The 22,797-nt window shown below is 34.6% G+C and overlaps 3 protein-coding genes across 4 annotated transcripts in view; 2 read left to right on the forward strand and 1 right to left on the reverse strand.

Moving 5' to 3' along the window:
- Nucleotides 1-22,797, reverse strand: part of LOC137645738 (muscle calcium channel subunit alpha-1-like) — a 1,524,573-nt gene that overhangs the window by 1,387,346 nt on the left and 114,430 nt on the right. The gene's annotated exons all lie outside the window — the stretch shown is intronic.
- Nucleotides 5,887-6,381, forward strand: LOC137645240 (general transcription factor II-I repeat domain-containing protein 2-like). Its single transcript, XM_068378060.1, has one exon. It carries the CDS (start codon nucleotides 5,887-5,889, stop codon nucleotides 6,379-6,381), a length of 495 nt encoding a protein of 164 aa, XP_068234161.1.
- Nucleotides 6,409-8,433, forward strand: LOC137645241 (general transcription factor II-I repeat domain-containing protein 2A-like). Its single transcript, XM_068378062.1, has 3 exons — nucleotides 6,409-6,654; nucleotides 6,799-7,287; nucleotides 8,278-8,433. The coding sequence occupies exons 1-3, from the start codon at nucleotides 6,409-6,411 to the stop codon at nucleotides 8,431-8,433; spliced, it is 891 nt and encodes a 296-aa protein (XP_068234163.1).

Here is a 22,797-nt window from a genome sequence, read left to right on the forward strand (position 1 = left end):
ATTTAACTCGGACCCAGTGACCCCCATCACCCAACACGTGCCACGAATCAACCAAAGTGACCTTCACATGAACCCATATGTCATTTGCATGCCAATTCTGTTGTTGATAAACAAACAAGACCAGCCTTGAATCAAATACTTGTGAACAAACACCATCTAACTCAGAATTCGGACACAGTGACCTTCCCGGAAGTCACATGGTACGTACCTTTATAACGGAAACTGAGCAATGACCTTCACATATACTAACAAACGTCCTTTGCATGCCAATTTCGTTGTTGATAAACAAGCAGCAGCAGCCTTGAACCAAATATTTGTGAACAAACATCAATTTCACTCTGAATCTGGACCCAGTGGCCTTCCCAGAAGTCACGTGCTACATAGCATCATAGCGGAAACGGATCGCGCATAGCAGACACCATTTCAAAGAGGTCATTGAACTGAGTGGCCATGGCAAAAAGTCTACCACTCATGTAGCTGGGAGTGTCTATTTTGTATTGCTTCACTACTCATTAGATTTTGTTTCTTATAGAGATGTTTATTTTTATTACTTTTCTCTTTCTTTCCTTAGATCTCAACAAATTTTACTTCTCGCCATTCTATAGTTGCTTGACTTTAGCATGTTTAACACAGTTACATATTTAACTAAATTAACTTTTTCGCTGATTAAAATATTTTTCTTTTTCTTTTTATTTTTACTATACCATTTATGCTTCGCCATGTCCATTTTCTATGTTCCTTGTGCCTATTCCAAATTTAACTACTGCTGATTCTCCTCTCTTCTTTTGACTCATTTTAGCATTGAAATAGCCCAAAAGAAGCGTAAATTGAGTCTTATGCTTTTTTCAGATATCTCCAGGTCTTTATAAAATTGTTTTGATTTCTTCCTCTGTATGTTGGTGCATACCTACAAGTTTTTATTAATAAGTAAACCCACTCCATGTTCTTTGCTCCTTTCATGTTCTCTGAAACAAAATCTAGGGCTCTCTTTTAACTCTGTATAAGATTCTTCAGTTCTACTACTACTCCTTTGGTTCTAATTTCAAAAGGTAAAATCTTTATTGTGCTATGTTTACCCAATAAAACGGTCTACTGCTGATACCATGTAAACAAAGCAGATTTTTGTTTTAATTAGATTTATGTTATACTTGCATATCATTACTCATTATAATCATTGTTCATAAGCCATGATATGTTTAATTGAAAAAAAAAAATTGCCTAATAATAATGTGAATATTGTACCATGCCACGTTAACATACTGTATATTGACATTATGATAGAGAATTGGAATTGGATCACTTTTTATCCTTCTCTAAATTTTGAGGTTTTACGGTCGTCAGCCTTCAGACTAAAGTCCTTTCGCTACTATGAACAGATGCTCTCACTTACATGAGGTCTACAGTAGGAGAAGATTAGACAAAGGTGCAAATTCCCTTCTGCGCTTGTGTACGCTGTTGGGAGACATTTGTCTACTTATCAAATATTCTAAACGGAGTTAACTGTCTATTAGTAATGAAAATAATAGGATAACTGTTCAGTATTTTAGAAATGATTCTATGCATCCAGCATGCTTGTCAATGACAAGAATCATTTATATCCTAATGTGGACATGACAGAAACCGCTTTGACTCAGCCGGAAAAGACTGATCTGTAGAGTAATAAAACTTTTCAATGATTAATATCAGTGTATTCTAAAGAAACTTACATTGGACTAGAAACACTTCACAATGCATATTGCAATGTTTTTTAATTGTGTATAGCTTCCGTTTTTGTTAATAAACTAACTTGCCCAGGGTTATCATATCCTGCCAGAATCTCTGTTAAACCATGTTTTATGCAATGGAGCAATCCCACAGTGTTGGTTTATTCCAGTTGAAGCCAAATGTTTAAATCGATATTTTTTTCTTATTGAAGATCTGATAAGGAACAATACTTTGATTGCTTGTTTAATCGAAAATAACTATGAACATGAACTTTTCTAAGTTTGCAGAGATATGAGATATCTGATAATACTACCTTACAGAATTAAACCACATCCTGGAGGAAATAATCTTGAATATCATGTATTTTGGTGGTCTTCATATGGCTCTCATGACCCCAGAGAATATCCATTACTTATATTGCCATTTCAATTTTGATTTAGATATATAGATCGGAAAATTAGAAATATTTACTACGTTCACTTTTGATATACTGAATAACTAAAATCTACTTAAATAATTTCACGAGAAATTTGCTAAAATACAATCAAAACCAAGTTAGCTTTAAGAACTTACTTTTGTGAGTTACGTTTAGTTAGGAAAAGTTGCACAAACTAGTCATCTTTCATCCAATGAAAGAAAGCTAATAACCTATTTCAATGAAGGCCAACGACAATATGATACACTGTTGCTTCTATGTTTACTCTAATTTATATCATAGTTTTTATAATGAAATTAAACCAAAATCACGATACCAAACCAGAGAACGTTTTTATCATCTTGACTCTCCATACTTTCACAAAGCTTCCAAGATTCTAACACTTACATACTGTACATATACTGGAAAGCCATGTGTCCCACGACATTAGGTTTGCACAGGAAGTGTGTATAATGAAGATCATGCTACGAGAATGAACAGCGACCCGGATATCTAAGGGAAAATACTCTATTTTGTCAGACGTAATTCTATTTTATGCGAAAAAAAAAATAATAATCGAGGCGATGAGTTACATGGAATTTCACAATTCAGTCTCGAACGTTACGGTAAGAAGTGCAAAATTAACACTTAGTTTAGTCAGAGACAGCATGTCTCATAAAACACTTCCTCTCATTTCATGGAACGCACGACTATTTTTTATGTTTTTCTTCATAAATCCTTAAGGAATAGAGAGAGAGAGAGAGAGAGAGAGAGAGAGAGAGAGAGAGAGAGAGAGAGAGAGAGAGAGAGAGAGAGAGAGAATAGTCTATGTTTTCTCTTCCACTTTTTTTAACAGTGTGCTGTGCACACTGATTAAAAGGGCCAGGGATGCCTGGTTGTTTATCGAGATGTTGCCTTTTCCCTATCTATTTCTTTATCGTCCTCTCGGTCATTCATTTTCAAACCCATCGTTATTGCCCCCCACCCCCTTCATTTGAAGTGGCTATCCTGAAGGGTACTTAACCTTGCATGGTGTGCCGGTTCCACCATGTTGACCCATTTTGTCCAACTATTTGGCTATAGTCTATGAGTTGTATGAGTCACTTATTATTTATTCGTGTAAATATTGTTTTTGTTACCATTATTGTTGAGTTTGTTTCATTTCTTTTCTTTCTTATTCTGTCGGGAAGTATTGAATAACATCTGGGATCCGTGCGCTATAAACTTTGCCAATGTCCTCTAGTGTATTGCAATATTCGTGGACTGCATGCCAATATTTGAGACTTTACAGTTGCCTCCAGATAGTATAATATTCTGTTATCATGTTTAGAAACTTTGATTTCTCAAATAAGGCCGTCATGTGAGCTACATATTCCAAGTTTTTAGAAAACCAATAGTTTTAAAACGGGATTCCATTCCTAGGACAAGGGGAATGGCCTTGTATATTAGAACTGAGTATCCACCTTCTCTAAGTCTTGCTATGAATATGGATGCCATTAAAGTCAAGTCATAAAAGTTTGAGGCGGGCACAACAACTGTTGTTTGTGTTTGATATATCATAACCCATCGTGTCCCAAGTTTTTTTTTCTTTTTCAAATCATACATTTTTTGTAAAAATTTGCTCCAATACAGACCAAACCATGTCATTTTTGTCTACTAGGCTTATTAACCGTGACCTCATATGAGGAGACTGCAATAAGTGAAAAATCTACTTATATAAGCTGTTATCACATGAGGAAACTGGGGTGATGAGTAATAACAAGGAAGGATTATTTTGAAAAGTGGTTGCACGAATGATATTGAAAAGTATTGTTAATATAATAAATTCCAAAATATTTTGTAGTACACGCTCTTTTAGGCAAGTTTAACTGAAGATATTCTCTGCCTCAGTAGCGTTAATTTTGCCATTGAGCTTTACTACTGATCGTGTTATTTTTTATTTATTTATTTTTTTTTTGTCAGTGCCTCGTTTTACCAGTAACTGTGCATGTTAGTCATCGATACAAGAGAGCAAGATGCATAACAAACCTATACTTTTACTAAAAGTAAACTTGTCAAGATCACTACAATAGACTATGGCTGGTACGCATTACGAGAGGGTGCAGAGTATCTCCTCTCCTCAACAGGCCAAATATGGTTCAAAGTTGGTGAGCAGGCTTGGCTCCTTATATACGCCGTAGTTGGCTCCTCACATCAACTTCTGGTCGCTGATTGGTCCTCTTAGGCCGAATCCGGATCTGGTCTAGGAATGAGCTGATCTCCAATTGGCTGAGGTGCTCACCGGAAGAGGCTCTGATCCAGTGGTTGCCGTTATTCTGTTCACGATCGTCAGAGTTGGGTGGAGTCAGGGACTGAGTAGACCGAGCCAGGGCTCACTGAGAGGCACGCTGATTGGGTAACATGCTGCCTGAGTGGGTCTCGTAGTCATGCAAGCAGTTCATCCGCTCAGGGGCCAGGTTTGAGGACTCAATCCAGAGCTGGTTACTGATTGACGGAGAAGCCCGCCAGAAAATCTCAGTAACAGGCAAGCTACCTGACTGTTCATTGCCGTTGTTACAAGGTTGATTGGAGACATTCCTTTGGCAAAAGGGGAGGAGGAGCATCTCCTGAGTTGTGTTCAGGTTATGTCTCTCTTGTTGCATGAGCAGGGCCTCAAATATCCTATGCTTCTTGCCATCCGTGGCACTGCCAATGATCTTTTTATACCTTATGATATTCTATAGAGCAGACGTGGGCAAACTACGGCCCGAGGGCCGCATGCGGCCCTCCAATGGAATTCATGCGGCCCTCCAAATATTGAATATTAAATGTCCAAAAGGATTTTATAACCAGTATTTTAAAATTGGAATGTAAGTAATCGGAAATTTGTTCTCGCTCACTCTATTTCTTTCCCTGCCCTTTTGTTACGGACAAAAGGGCTATTCTCTTGCCTGACCTCTTCTTTATCTCTTTCTCTCTGCTTTTTTATCTCTGTCTCTCTATCTTGCATTTTTTCTTTATTTTATTTGCATCCTTTCTCACTCATTATTTTTGTTCAACCAGACGGAAATAGATTTTTTCATGATTTTAATTTTCTTATTCTATTTTATTTATTCATTTTTTAATCTATAATTGGCCATCGTTGAATAAAGATGCAGTTCGGCATCTGGGATGGGCGTATGCGTGAGTGAAGCGTGTATCGGACACGTTTGCTACCAGTGGCCAGTGGGATTAAATCTCGATAGTGTACAAAACGTTTTGGTCACGTTGTAACTTTGTTACCGCGCCAATGAGTTTATTGCCTTATATTCAATCATTTCAGTGTCCTGGCAGATTCCAGAGAAAGAAGACGTTGGACATTTTATTTCAGCACAGCTTTTACTATCTTTCAAACTTTACCCAAAATGAGTGATTCGAAGCCTTCTAAAAAACGAAAAATTGAAGACGAATGCAGAGTATTTAACAAAGAGTGGACTGAAAGGTATTTCTTTACTGACGTCGGAGTTAAAGCTGTATGTTTGATTTGTCATGATACAGTTGCTGTTTTCAAGGAATACAATTTGAAACGGCACTTTCAAACCAAGCACACCAACTTTGGAAGCAATTTATCAAAGCAAGAACTGCAAAAGAAGGCAACTGATCTGATGAAAAGTTTGAAGAAACAACAAAATGTGTTTGAAAAAACTTCATCTTTACAAAGGAATGCAACAAAGGCAAGTTTTGTATTGGCAAATAAAATTGCAAAACAAAATAAGTCGTTTGCAGAAGCAGAATTTATTAAAGATTGCATGGTTGATGCTGTCAGTGTTGTGTGTCCTGAAGTCATATCTAAAGTGGAAGCCATATCTCTGTCACGAAGAACTATTGTTCGTCGCATAGATGCAATTGCAATGAATATTCAAAATCAGGTGTTAACAGCCAGTGTTAGTTTTCAGTGGTTTTCTATTGCTTTAGATGAGAGTAATGATATTCAGGATACTGCCCAGGTACTCATTTATATCAGAGGAATTGACGAAAACTTCGAAATTACAGAGGAATTGTTATCTATGGAGTCTCTCAAAGACACTGTTACTGGAAAAGATTTATACAATAGTGTCATTAACAGTCTAATGAGGTCTAGATTAAGCCTGGATAAATTGGCAAGTATTACAACTGATGGTGCTCCTTCACTCATAGGTAAACACTGTGGCCTTGTGACCTTGATGAATGATAAAATCAAAGAAGATTTTCCATCGCACAGTGTGTTGTCTTTTCACTGCATCATACATCAAGAAAGCCTCTGAAGATCATCTTTTAAACTCAAACACGTTATGGATCCAGTGGTGCGTGCAGTGAACTTAATAAGAGCACGGGGACTGAATCACAGCCAATTCCGAAGCTTCTTGGAAGACATCGAGGCTGATTTTACTGATGTGCTGTACCACACAAATATCCGATGGTTAAGTATGGGGAAAGTATTGAAGAGGATGTGGGACGTTAAAGAAGAGGTTGTCTTGTTTTTTAATATGAAAGACATCTCTTGTGACTTTTCAAGGGAAATGGAGTGTGACGAATGGGTTTGTGATTTTGCATTTGCTGTGGACATTATGCAAAAGCTGAATGGGTTAAACACAAAACTACAAGGCAAAGGTTTATTTGCACATGAATTGTATGTGGAAGTGAAAGCATTGCAATTGAAACTTCAACTTTTTTCCAAGCAGCTTAAAGAGCAAAACTTTGTTCATTTTCCTCTGTTGAAAACACGAACTGTTACACAAGCACTATCAGACAAATACAGTTACCAGTTGACGGATCTAAGAGATGAATTTATCAGAAGATTTGCCGATTTCAAGGCAATTGAAGGGCAGTTTGATTTGCTCAGCTCACCTTTTGCCTGTGACGTTGAAACAGCTGCTGAAGAACTGCAGGTAGAACTGATTGATTTGCAAGCCGACAACTCTTTAAAGAGGCTCTTTGAAAATAAACCACTGGTCGAGTTTTGTGCATCTCTGCACTCAGAAAAGTTTATAAATCTGAAAAATTTTGCAAGAAAGTTTTTTGTGATATTTGCATCAACTTACATATGTAAGCAGACTTTTTCTATATTGAAAGTTAACAAGTCAAAGAACAGGTCACTTCTCACAGACTCGAATCTTCAGTCAGTGTTAAGAATCAGTACAGGCAACTTGACACCTAATTTCAACAAACTGGTAAATGATTGCAGTCAATTGCATCATTCTCACTGAGTCATTTTGATACTTCTGTTGCTCAGTTGCTGAGCTACTTTGCTTGTCTAATAAATGTTTATGTTTCATATGAAGTTACTGCTTTAAAATATCAATACAAATATTTCTTGTCTTTAAATTGAGTTACTTTGTTTTCAAGCAAATATGCTTCATGTGAAGTTTTTCTCTAAATATATAAAATATGTCTTTTTGGATTTAATCTATATGTTTACCTTGAACTTCTACTCCAAATTATTGATTAATAAAAATATATTATTTTTCTATTTCTTAAACAGAGTTACTTTGCTTTTTTTTTTTAAATAAATTGTTTTTCTAAATAAATGCGTTTCATGGGAATCCTCTAGTCTACAGTACTTTAAAATGCTAATAAATTAAAAATTATTGCATTTTCAGTTTGAAAACAATATATTTTGGCTATTGTAGATATCAATTATACTGGAAAATATACTATGCGGCCCAGTAAAATTTTATTTTTTTTAATGTGGCCCTTACACTGAAAAGTTTGCCCACCCCTGCTATAGAGCCACGTTGGTGTGAACGAGGAGCTGGTGGATCTTGATGGCAGCCTGTTTGACATGGCAGGACATTCTTTTGGATAATCTTATCGTTGTCCTTCCAATGTAACGGCAAGACATCCAAAGACTGGGCATTGATAGGAATAAACAACATTGGACCAAGGGACTGTGTCGTGTCTCATAGTGAGGGATCTAGTCTTTTTCGTTTAATAGTAAATGAGGAGGTTGATGTTAAGAGTCTTCTTGAACAGGAATGACATGGTTCTTAGTGAATTCCACTTGGCCTTCTCATTCTGTTGATACTGACTGTGCATGATGCCCTTGTAGTAGAAGTTGATACTAGAAGACATGCTCTCACTGCGGGACTCTCTCTCGTACCAGTTGTCCATAGCCCGTTTAGCCCGTTTAACCTCTCTATTGACCTGCTTTTGTTAACAAGGATCTGAGCAATCATATCCAGTTCCTTGTGGGTCTCTGTCCAGGAGGAACAATGGGAGAGGACCCAACAAACATAGGCACGGACGGTCGTCTTGTATCTAGTGGGGAATTCACTATCACCATTCAACCAAAGGCTAAGTTCATGAGTTTAGTGTAGAATGGGGTATCAAAATCACGCTCAGCAGTTGAGACCAGGACGTCTAGATTGGAAAGGCAGACGTTTTCTGATGTTTTCATCGCGAATTTGAGAGAACTGCACTCCTCCAAGGTCCTACAAAGTTCATCAATAGATTCAGTAGTGGGGCTTTTCAAAGGTGTTGCCATTATAGCGGACATATATATCAGGTCCATCTACCCGTGCAAAAACACGTTCCTTGATGACACCCCTGTAGAAGTTAGCAAAAAGAATGACCATAGGGGTGCCTATCGCTACACCAGGCTACTGAATGTTCATATGTCCTGTGTGGGTGGAGAAGGAGTCTTCTTCGTACAGATTTCCAGGAGGGTGCGGAGGGCAGCCTCTAGGATGTTGAGTGGAGGAGTCAAGTCGTTTCTCTAGACTCGGTCTAAGATAAGCTGGATGGTCTCATCTACGGAGACGTTCATGAATAGAGATGCCAGCCTTATGGATCTTGAAATTCCCATAAAGGTAATCCATCCCAAAGTCACCAGTTATAGGTTTGAAGTGGATGGCATTGGCGGAGACATTGATGGCATCGATGGTCTGATTGACCTCCCGTTTGATGTACTCTCTATGATTGGTAGTAAGTCACTCAAATTTAGAGGCGTCAGCCAAGAAGGTGTACAGCTTTTCAAAATAGTTTCTGATGTCAATTAGGACGAAGGCTGCAGTTTTGTCAGCTCTTTGGATAGTAAAGTCATATATAACATATAGCATATAACATATAAAACATATATTGAATAACAAGATTATTAAGCAACACCAACTGCAAGAAAATCTGATATTTTTTACCTGTCTAGGTTTTCAAAATCACTTGATAGGTGTGGTATCAATGAAGTACTTGAATAAACGGAGATTTTTTAGTTCATGATTCATCTGTGTACCAAAAGAAACTGCCCACGCCTGATTAAACATGTTCAAGTAAACGCTGGCACACAAATTTTCCTTTTCTATAAGATTAAGCTGGTTCTGACTCGATCATACCCCTTCCTGCCAGCGTCCTCATATGAGGACATTCACTTTTGCATGATTTTCCAACAATATATACCGTTCATAGTAACTTCATACATCAATTATATAGAACCTTAACGTCTATATACATAAGTTCTAATATTGCATAAAAATTACATTTTCAAAGAACTATGTCGCAATGGAATTTTAAAATTTGAGAGGCAGATATTACTGAAACTTTGCCATTGAATCAAATTTATTTGGATGCACGTGGTACCTCAGTAAAAAACTGTGTAATAGTAGGTTATTATATAAAATGTCCAAAATAGAATAAATTGCCAGAATAAAAGAGCCAGATTCCGAGAAAAAAACACTGAGAGCTATTTTACTCCAGAGTTCCAGACTTGGATGATTCTATCTTCGACTATCTGCTTACCATTATGACTAAGATACAAGATTATAGAAAGGTTGGTGATTTACACATTCACCATAAGGAGTGGTTAATTCTGTTTTCCTACTGAGCACCATAGCTTAAGAGCTTTGGACTTTACCTCTGAATCAAGCTGTGAGGAAGTCATAAGTGAAGCTACTCACAGGTCTGCTTCGACCTAGTATACACCAATTCCCATGGTGTTGCAACAAGTGAGGTTGGATCTCCAATTGGGATGTCTGATCATAACTTTGTTTTGTTAATAATTAAAACTGACCAGCTGGTCCCTGATGTGTCATACTTATGTAATACACACACACACACACACATATATATATATATATATATATATATATATATATATATATATATATATATATATATATTATGTATATAATATATATATATATATATATATATATATATATATATATATATATAGATAGATAGATAGATAGATAGATAGACAGATAGATACATAGATAGATAGATAGATAGATAGATATTGATATAGATATGAAATATATATATATATATATATATATATATATATATACATATATATATATATATATATATATATATATATATATATATATATATACACGTATATGTACATACATGTGCATATATATATATATATATATATATATATATATATATATATATATATATTTATATATTTATATATATATATATATATATATATATATATTTATATATATATATATCTATATATATATATCTATATATATATTTATATATATATATATATCTATATATATATATATAGATATATATATGCATATATATATATACATATATATATATATATATATATATATATATATCTATATATAAATATATATATATACATATATATATATATATATATACTGTATATATATATATTAAATCTCAAGCAAAATGGAATGGCATTTTGGTTATTTTTTCAATTTGTTGAGCTTGAATAAGAATCTATTAACAATGATATAGGCATATCCACTCTTGTGTGTTAAAATGCAGAGTGAAAGACTTGTGATGATTGTATACGTGCTTGTTTGGAGAAGCAGGAAGCCCATCATCTTTGTAAGGGTAACAGATCAGATTTAATGGAATAACTATACTCATCTAAGAGCTGTTACTCAAAGAGTTTATGCTTCAACAGAAAAGGAGTAAAATTTGACAATAAAAGAAACCCTCTCTGGTACAACCCAGGGACATAACTGGTGAGCTACCCTAAATCTGTACTCTTTGGCGTATTCATAATAGTTTCTCCTTTACTTAAACCAGATGACTCTGTCACTCACTGTACAAAGGAAAAGACAACCATTTTGGCTGATATGTTAACAGTAACCGCAGTAATGAGAAACTTGACATTCATCATTCCCGTTTTCCTGAGACGAAACTAAGTAGTTTAGCTTTCTATTCCCATGAAATTAAAACACTCTTGGCGTACTTTGACGCTTATGGAAGATTAGACTCAAATGGTATTTCTCTTGTGTTTTTTATAAAGACTGCTTATTTCTTAGCTTCTAATTTGTCGGATAATTTCTGGAAGTAAGGAAGACGTGTATCTTTTTGCACTTGCTGGAGAATCGGTAATATTACTTCATTAGGTAAATGAGTTTTTGGTTGCTCTAGCCCTACTGATCATCGCCCTATTTCCATAACTCCCTTATTATCCAAAATTTCTTAATGTCTTATCAAAACGTCTAATTATGTATGCTGAAGCTAATGATCTGTTCCCTAGTTTGGAGCATACGAAGCTCTTCTTGCAAATTCCAATGCTGTACAGAAATCCCTCGATTACAGTCAAGAAATTTGTATGATGGTCCTTGATTTTAATGCAGCCCTTAGTCGTGTTAATCATGAGGCCCTTGTTTTTAAACTTGAACAGTTGAGATATAGTGGGTTTTTTTCTTTGCATCATTATTAAATTTTTGTGTAATATATTACATAAAATAGTTGATGATGGACACCATAGTGCGTATAGAAATGTAATATCTGGTGTTCCTTCGGGTAGTATTCTGGGCCCATTACTTTTCATACTATACAACCTGATATGTGGTTTTCCTAGAAAATAAACTTCTTGCCTATGCAGATGATGCTTCTCTCTTTGCATCAATTCCTTCTCCTGAATGTACAGCTGGGGTTACTGAATCCCTTAATAGAGAACTAGCTAAAATCAGTACATAATGCAATTTATGGGGCATGAAGTTCAAACCTAACAAGACTAAAAGCATGATTGTAAGTAGGTCAAGGACACTGGTTCCTCAACATCCAGATCTCTGCATTGATATTATTTCTTTTTACTCTATTCAACTCCTTTAATATTCTAGGTGTGATTCTTCATTACAAATTTACTTTTGCAAAACACATTTGGTCTGTTTCTTCTTCAACTGCAAAAAAATTCGCTTATTGAGAAAGTCTATTAAGGTATTCGGTCATCAATAAATTTTGAAGAAATATTTTAATTATTTCATTTTGCCTGGTTTCGAGTGTTGTTCTCCTGTCTGGTCTTCAACTGCTGACTATCATCTTAATTCGTTGGATAAAAAGTTGTGATCTATTAAATGTCTTATGCCTGATCTGAATATTGATTCTAAGTATGCAATTAATTCTAACAGTCTTCCCTTCTCCATCATAAGGCTCATTACAACACAGTATTCTAGAAGTTTTATTCCAGCTGTGACTAGATTATAGAATAATCTTCAGAAGTTCAAACTTGTAGCGAATGTTTTTACTTTGAACAGACTCATGTGAGTCTTTCTTCATAGTTTATACTGCATATGCCATATCTATTTCAACGTTGTTACCGATCTTAAGATATTATATATTCTTTATTCATTACTTTTCAAATAACCTATTTGCTTCCTTACTTCCTACCCTAACCGCACTGGCAATTTTTTCCTGTTGGACCCCTTGGGCTTATAGCAACCTACTTCCAATAATAATAATAATAATAATGATATTAATAATAATAATAATAATAATAATAATAATAATAATAATAATAATAATAATAATAATAATAATAATAATAATAATAATAACGTGATTGTGATAAATCATTAATTCTTTATTTCTATCAATTTCACTAAAATCTTTCAAATCCAGTTGAACTTTAGTAACATTCTTTAGATGAAGACCTTAGTTTTTAACAGTTTAGAGAGAATAGCAATTACTACTCAAAGTACTGGTTTATTCCAAAGTTTCGTTGTAAATGTAATTGATCTTCTATAGTTAATTCAAGTATAAGTACTAAGCGCAATATCTATCCGAACCTAGACCAAATAAAGTCATCAGATCAGTATTGCTTGATGAAAATAAACAGAAATAAAAAAAAAAAAGTAAATAGAATGATTAACTGATTAAGATTACCCATCTCCTCCGTCTTTTCTTATCAAACCATTATATCTTCATTACCTCTGCCAACTTCGTTGCGGCGAAAGTTATGTTTTGATAGGCGTGTATTTATTTGTTTGCAAGTCTGTGTGTTTGTGATTCGCATAACTATCAGACCGAGTCTCGTGAAATTTAGTGGGATGATTGGCCAAGATTCAAGAAAAAATTTGATTAGATTTTGGGAGTAATTGGATCAAAGGTCAAGGTCATGTTAACGAAAATGTTAAAATGCCTTTGCTATATCAGTCATTTTTTATCCAATTTGCATGAAACTAGTGGTAAAAGGTGCATAATTCAATTGCCAATCTTGTGATTTCAGACAGATTTGGTCAAAAGTCATGGCTAAAAACATCTCTTTGCTATATAGTGGTCACTTTTTATCCGATTTGCATACAACTAGTACCAAAATGTGCACAATTAAATTACCTATCTTGTGATATACATGATCAAGGTCAAGGTCATAATAAGGTCAAATTGTCTTTTTGCTATATCGTGGGAAAATCTAATTAAATTTGGTGTAATGATTGCCCGTGATCCACGGACAATTTTTCAGATTTTTTGAGTGATTGGGTCAATGGTCAACGCCAAGGCCACAAAATTGTCACAATCGCCTTTTTGCTATAATGTGATCAATCCTTAACCGATTTGCATGACACTAGTGCCAAAATGTCCATATTTCAATTGCCTATCGTGTTATGCGGCGTTAGCGAAGGTATGCGATCTACCGAGTGTCCATTCTAGTTTTCATTATTTCGATAAGGATAATTAAACATAAACATGGACAAGCTTATTCCATCTACCGGGTGTGAATTTTTCTCAGGTAGTGCATACATACATGATTATGTACATAAACACACGATTGCGTTTCTTTTTAGATAAATATACACATAATATATGCAAAACTCATATGAATCGGACACCCTATATGGGCTATTTGCGTTTGCAAAAAATGAGCCACCATTGGCGTAATTTTGCAACAGACAAGGGAAGGAACCCCTAGTCTTTATACTTTTAAACCTGGATGTTCGGTAAATCTTGAATTGTCGTAACCATCACTCCTACGGACGTTTTTCGATGAACTAATTTGTGGAAATGTGGGAATATTAGAGAAAATGAATGTTGATTATTTTCAGAGTGACCATATCCAAATGGGATCGTAAATATGATCTTTAGTATATAGCAACTGGCTCATGAGCAGCATACATCTCCTGTATTATCCAGTCATCTAGGCACCAATGTGACCTCTGGCCGATCATTTAACATTATTTTCTTTAAAAAAAATAAATAAATAAATAACTGACATATCCAATGCAAGAAGACCCCGGGTTATATCCTTTGTAGAAGAGTAATGATTAGGTACTTTCCGATAAGACAAATGTGTTTGTTGTTAACATACGTAAAGAATAATATACCTGAGGAATAGTCAACTATATATATATATATATATATATATATATATATATATATATATATATATATGTATATATATATATATATATATATATATATACATATATATATATATATATATATATATATAAATAAATATGTGTATGTATATATAAATACAAACATACATCTTATATATACACACACATACATACATACACACACACATATATATATATATATATATATATATATATATATATATATATACAGCATATATATATGTATATATATATATATATATATATATATACACACATATGTATATATATATATATATATATATATATATATATATATATATACACATATGTATATATATATATATATATATATATATATATATATATATATATATATATATATGATACCATACGTTTCACATGATTAATTTAATCTATGATCACTGTTAAATGTAGAATTTTCATAAACAGTTCAATAAGAGGTTTTTTATTACTTTTAATTCAAATTTCGTCTGGAGATATTGAGCAAAATCCGGAAGCAGTGTGTCTTCGAATTCGCCAGTATTGTCTAATATTGCGAGATTCGTGGACTTCATGGCAATATAGGAGACCTTACAGATTACTCCTGACAGTATAAGGCACTCATATGAGCTCCTTATTAAAGGTTTTAAGAAATCAATAATTTTGAAACGGGATGCCATTCCTAGGGCAAGGGGAATTGCGGTGTATATTAGGACTGCGTCACTTACTTCGCATAATTCTTGTTACGAATGTGGATGCCATTAAATTCGGGTCATGAAAGTTTTTTGGCAGGCATAAAAGCTTTTATTTGTGTTCGATCTACGGAAATCCAGTCTTGCAAGACTATATTTTCCACTGTATTCTTTCTTACCATTATAGCTAAGATACAAAAGGTGATAGAAGACCTATTTTGTTCTTGTTGGTGATTACAACCCACCCTTGGGAGCAGTTAGACTCTCTTTTTCCTATTGATCTCCATGGCTTCGTAATCAGGCAGTTGAATTGGTGGAACTTTGGATGTTCAAACTTACAACGAATGTTTTTATATTGAACAGGGTGACATAAGTCTTTCTTCATAGTTTATATATGACAGGTCTATTTTATCATCGTTACTGATTTTAAGATATTTTCCATTCTTCATTCATTACTGCTCTTACAGTTTATTTGCTTCCTTATTTCTTCTCCTCACTGAATTATTTTTCCCTGTTGGAGCTCTTGAGCCTATTACATACTGGTTTCCCAACTAGGGTTGTAGCTTAGCTAATAATAATAATAATAATAATAATAATAATAATAATAATAATAATAATAATAATAATAATAATAATAATAATCACAGATTTCTGACCTCCGCCAAAGGTTTATGTTAACACAAAAAGAAAGACATTCGATGATTTGCATCTGATCTAGACTCGTGATCCTGATCCAGAATCCGGATCTGAATCATTACCAAAATATATTGGAGTCGCACATGGCCTATGATCTATCTGTGGTGAAAATTTTGTCAAAATCCGTGTAATTTTGATGTTATCTTTAATAGGGCAAAAATGCAAATCCTGATCTGGAATCCCGATCTATAATCCGGATCATCTCCAAAATTTGATGGGGTCGTTCATGGCCCAAGATCTATGTGCGATGAAAATTTCGTCAAAATCTGTTGAGTAGTTTTGATGTAATCTCGTCCTTAAAACTAGAAAAAAAAGCAAATCCAAATCTAGAATCCGGATCATATCAAAAATTTGATTAGGGTCGTCCATGACCTAAAATCTATCTGAGGTGAAAACTTCGTCAAAATCTGTCCAGTAGTTTTGACGTAATCCTGTCCACAGACAAATAAATAGATAAATAAACCGACTCTAAAACATAACCTTCTGACAATTTCGTTGGCGAAGGTAATATTAATAACGACTTTACCAGGATTATAGATGAAGATTAGTGTTCCTGCACGATTATGGGTCGTTTCAACCCTGAATTTGTTGATACATTTACATGAAAATAGGTCTCAAAATCCTCTCGCCCATTAAGTAATCGCATTCCCATAAAAGATGGCTGAATCTAAAATCTCCCATTTGTCATCATCACCATCATCATCATATCCTCCTAAGCCTATTGACGCAAGGAGCCTCAGTTAGATTTCGCCAGTCGTCTCTATCTTCAGCTTTTAAATTAATACTTCTCCATTCATCATCTACTTCACGTTTCATAGTCTTCAGGCCTGGGTCTTCTAACTCTTCATGTGTATTGTGGATCCCAGTTGAAAGTTTGGTGAACTAATTACTCTTGGGGAGTGCGAAAAGCTTGGCCAAACCATCTCCATCTACCCCTCATCATGTTCTCATCCACATGTCTTTTATAGTTTCATTTGTAATCCTGTCCTGCCATTTAACTCCCAATATCCTTCCAAGAGCTTTGTTCTCTAATCTAAAAAATCTGTTGGATATTGTTTCATTTCCATACCACAACTCACGTCCATACAGTAACAAAGATCTCACTAAACTGATATATAGTCTGATTTTTACGTGTAATTTCAGGCGATTTGATCTTCAAATTTATATTGCCCTTGTCTGTTTGGTTTTTTTTCAATCTTTCATTAAACTCCATTTCTAAAGACCCTGTATTGGAGATCATAGTTCCTAAATATTTAAATGATTCCACCTCATTAATCCTTTTTCCTCCCAATGACATTTCATCTTCCATTGCATATTCAGTTCTCATCATCTCTGTCTTTCTAATATTTATCATGAGATGCCAGAAAACGTTAAAATAATCAATAGGTAGTAAGCTGGCCAGGGCACCAGCCACCCCTTGAGATACTACCACTAGAGAGTTATGGGGTCCTTTGACTAGCCAGACAGTACTACATTGGATCTTTATCTCTGGTTACGATTCATTTTCCCTTTGCCTACATATACACCGAATAGTCTGACATATTCTTTACAGATTCTCCTCTCTCCTCATACACCTGACAACACTGAGATTACCAAACAATTCTTCTTCTCTCAAGGAGTTAACTACTGCACTGCAATTGTTCAGTGGCTACTTTCCTCTTGGTAAGGGTAGGAGAGACTCCTTAGCTATGGTAAGCAGCTCTTCTAGAAGGATGCCCCAAAATCAAGCCAGTGTTCTCTAGTCTTGGGCAGTGCCATAGCCTCTGTACCATGGTCTTCCACTGTCTTGGGTTAAAGTTCTCTTGCTTGAGGGTACATTCGGGCACGCTATTCTAACTAATTTCTTTTTATTTCTTGTTTTGTTAAATTTTTTATAGTTAATATAGGAAATATTTATTTTAATGTTGCAATTCTTAAAATATTTTATTTTTCCTTTTTTCCTTTTCTCACTAAGCTATTTTCCCTGTTGGGACCCCGGGACTTATAGCATTCTGCTTTTCCGACTAGGGTTGTAGCTTAGCAAGTAATAATAATAATAATAATAATAATAGTCGTTTTATCATGAATCCAACCTAATGTGATATTTCATGCATTCTGGTAAGCAAAATTGGCAAGTCCTGTGGCGTTTTGCTAATAAGGTCAACTAATTTCCTGTTGCCAATCGAATCCAGTCTTTCTTCACCATCCCCAACTTATCTATGCATTACAAAATCCATGAGGAGGATGCAAGACACAGGTGACAGTACATTCCCCTTGAAGTACTCCACTGTTCACTGGAAATTCATTTGATAGTTTTCCATTAACATTAACTTTGCACTTGCTATGCTCATGAACAGAATTAATCAAATTTACATATTTAAGAGGAACTCCAGAATAACACAGGACTCTCCACAAAACTCGCCAGTGCATGCTATCAATGGCTTTATCATATTCCACAAATGCCATCAAAAGTGGATTTCTATATTCTGCAAATTACTGTATAACATGTCTTAAAATGAAAAATTGAATCAGTACAACTTCTGTCTTTTCGAAATCCTGTTTGTTCATCTCTCCGCTTTTCATCAATTTTTCTCTTTAATCTCTCTAGAAAGAACATACTATAAATTTCCATAACATCCGACAAAAGTGTGATGCCGCTGTAATTATTGCAATCAGTCAGGTTTTTCTTCTTCATACCACATTCTACAAAATAATCTTGTAAGTATTCTGAGAGTCAATTCATTTTTGGCTAAAATCATCTCAGCAGTTATTCCATCCTATCTAGAGGCTTTCCATCTCTTGAGTTTTTTATGATAGCTTCGACTTCAATTACACTGAATTCTTTCATGAGCAAATCAAGGTCTTCCTTAGCTTCAGGTACATCGATCAGATTATTCCATTCATATCTCCTATTAATGGCCTCACTAAATTGTTCCAGGTAACTAGCCTTGCTTCATCTTCTGTTATTAAAACAGATCCATATTTCTAATGGGTACCCGACTATCAATACTGGAATACTTAGCATGCTCTACTTTTTAATTTTCATTACTTCCTCTGAAACCTTCAACAATCAATATATTTCTATGCCTTCTTTCTATATTGTAACAAGCATCATTTGACCCCCATGGTTTTCTTCTTGTAACAGCATGTCTCAAAATTATACTGCCAACTGACAACAATGTTTTTAACCTCACACTATTCTTCATTAATTTCCTTCTCTTCGTCTCTTAAAATCTCTAAGTCTGCAGATCGATTCCAACATTCAATTGGAAATGTTTCTCTGTTTACATATTTGTTGGGTGCTTTCAGTTTTAATTTCAGTGTGGCAATTTAATATCTGGGCCTCCATAGCTTCTTACATTTCTCAGAGTCCTCTTCCTCTTTTTATCAATGGTCAGGTGATCTATTTGATTTTTGTAATTGCCACATGGAGAAGTCAATGTAGATTTGTGGATGCCCTTGTGTTAGAAAAGAGTACCTCTAATAACAAGATTATTTGTTGAACAAAACCTTATAAAATGTGTTTTTTTTTCAATTGCAACCTCGCCAAGATCCTCAACGCCCATCAATTTCTCTATACCATAATTATTCCTTCCAACTTTAGCATTGAAGTCATCATCATCATCATCTCTTCTTACGCCTAATGGAGCAAAGTGCCTTGGTTAGATTTATCCAGTCGTCTCTATCAAGAGTTTTTAAATCAATATTTCTCCATCCGTCATCTCCCATTTTATATTTCATAGTCCTCAGCCACGCAGGCCTGGGTCTTCCATCTCTTCTGGTACCTTGTGGAACCCAATTGAAAGTTTGGTTGGTAAACCAACTACAATTTTCATATCTCTCCCTGGGATCTCAGCTATTATAGTACAGTTTTTCATAGTATTTATCTTTCCTTTCTTCAGGGCAATCATTTGTTTGTTCATAGTTCTCATATTGCACTGCTTTTTATATTTTGCAAGTAACAATCTACTATTTCAAGTATTTACTGTACAGCTCTCCACTCCATTAATGCCTTTTCTGCTCTTGGTGTCACTCTCATTCCTACCCCCTTCTCTTCCAACTTCCAGAGTAAATATATATATTGCCTTGGTCTAAGATTTCTTAACCATTCCCCTTACGTCGAGTTCCACTTAGGGCCAAGATATCCAAAGTATATCTCACAAATCTATTCTCCATTTGCTGTAACTTCCCAATCTGATTCATGATTCTAACATTCCAATTACCAATTTTCAATTCTTCATTAGCATTTATAAACCGGGAGATTCTTAGCACCCTGATAGGTCTGGGACTAGGGGCTATTCTGTCATTTTCTATTTCACTTAAATGATTAAATCCATACAGGATTCACTGGCTAAATTCATCAAAGGATAGATAGTTCCTTGTGATGTGCTGTGTTTATCTAACTAAGGGAAGTGACCCCTGCTAGTCCATAATGATTCCAGTAAGATCATCCACAGACATCTAGAGTAGTAGTCTAAGAGATATCTTCTCTATTGCCTTAAACCCAATCCATCACCCTGCTGCAAGTGACTTCATCGAGATTTAGAGGGGAATTTCTTCCACACCCAAAGTTCTCGTTACTCCACAAGGTTGCTCATCCGCTTATACCATAGTGAGTATAGGAATGTAATATCTGGTGTTCCTCTGGGTAGTGTTCTTGGCCCATTACTTTCCATACCATATACACATGACATGTGGTTTGGTCTAGAAAATAAGCTTGTTGCATATGCATATGATGCTACACTTTTTGCATCAATTCAATCTCCTTAATGTAGATCTGGGGTTGCTGAATCCCTATAGAGATCTAGCTTAAATTAGTGCATAGTGCAAACTATGGGGCACGAAGTTAAATCTTAACAAAACTCAAAGCTCAAAGTATGATTGTAAGTAGATCAAGAACAGCAGCTCCTAGACATCTGGATCTCAGCATTGATAATGTTCCTTCAACTCTGTATAATTCTTTTAAAATTCTAGGTGTGACTCTCGACAGAGAATTTACTTTTGAAACACACATGAGGTCTGTGTCTTCTTCAATTGCACAAAAAATTGGCTTATTAGGAAAGTTTTTTAAAGATTTTTGGAGATAAATCTATTCTGAAGTGTCTTAATTCTTTCATCAACCTTGTTTCGAGTATTGTTCTCCTGTCTGGTCTTAGGCTGCTGATTCTCATCTTAATTTGTTGCACAGGAACTTACAATGTATTAAATTTCTTATTCCCGATCTAGATATTAATCTTTGGCACCGTCGTTCAATTAGTTCATTGTGGATGTTGCATAAGATTTTTCCTAATTCTCATCATCCTTTACATACAGATCTTACTGGACAATTCCATCCTGTTTGTAATACTAGGCATGCAGTTATTTCTAATAGTCAGGCTTTCTCCATCATGAGGCTCAATACTACACGGTATTCTAAAAGTTTTATTCCAGCTGTGACCAAGCTGTGGAATGATCTTCCTAATCGGGTAGTTGAATCTGTAGAACTCCAAAAGTTCAAACTTGCAGCAAATGATTTTATGTTGAACAGGCTGACGTAAATCTTTTTATAGTTTATATGCGACATATCTATTGAGCTGTTGTTATTGTTTTTAAGATATTTTATTTCTATTGTTCATTATTACTCATATCGTTTATTTATTTCCTTATTTCTTTTCCTCAATGGGATATTTTTCCCTGTTGGAGTCCTTGGGCTTATATCATTTTGCTTGTCCAACTAGGGTTATATCTTAGCTAGTAATGATAATAATAATAATGCTCGTATAACCTTTGTCAAACATGGATTCCTAAGATATACCGACTAGCACAGTACAAATAGTTAGTTATTCGTGACATGCCGACCGACGTTATTCAAGTTTTTACTATGAATCATATCTTTCTGTTCATTTATGACGCACGTATATCAGACAAAGATGCCTTACTGTTTCTCAGACACAGATTATATAAACGACAGAATTAGCCTCCTTCTTATTTAGACATACATGCCTGTATACCTCTGTGAACGCGTATTATCTATTTTTCTTTGCATATACCTACAGCACATATGTATACATTTATGTATTTATGCACCAATGTTACAATAATTGAAATATTGCTTATAAAGTTCTTCATCACACTATATTCCCATGTCATTTATTTGAGGATTTCATTCTGATTCCTTACTTCTCCAAATTTGCAGAAGAACGATATTATTGAATTTTACCTCCATTAAAACCCATTATCGCTGCGTGAGTTCACAGTCGCCACTGATAAGAACTTTGTAGTTGTCATACCTTCCACTTTTCGAAAGAAAACAATGTTTGCAGCAAAGAAAAATATTTAGCTTCCAGACAAGGTTTTTCCTACTACACGTCACCCTTCCCTTTCCCTCCCTTTTGTAGTCCCTTCGTGATTCCGTTATTAGCCCAATCTGGGGAGGCTGTATGCCATAGGAATTCTCCTTTAACCCAATATGGTCAGCAAAAAATCTTCATGCATTATTAAACTATAGATTACAGAAATATATATATATATATATATATATATATATATATATATATATATATATATGTATATATATATATATATATATATATATATATAAACACGTACGTACTCAAACACACATAAACCGATAAATAGATAGAGACGGAGAGAAATTACATACATTCAAACCCGCCCACACACTCACACGCACACACACATTTATATATATATATATATATATATATATATATATATATATATATATATATATATATATATATATATGTGT

The sequence above is a fragment of the Palaemon carinicauda genome, chromosome 8 (genome assembly GCF_036898095.1).
Source record: "Palaemon carinicauda isolate YSFRI2023 chromosome 8, ASM3689809v2, whole genome shotgun sequence".
Taxonomy (NCBI): Eukaryota; Metazoa; Arthropoda; class Malacostraca; order Decapoda; family Palaemonidae; genus Palaemon; species Palaemon carinicauda.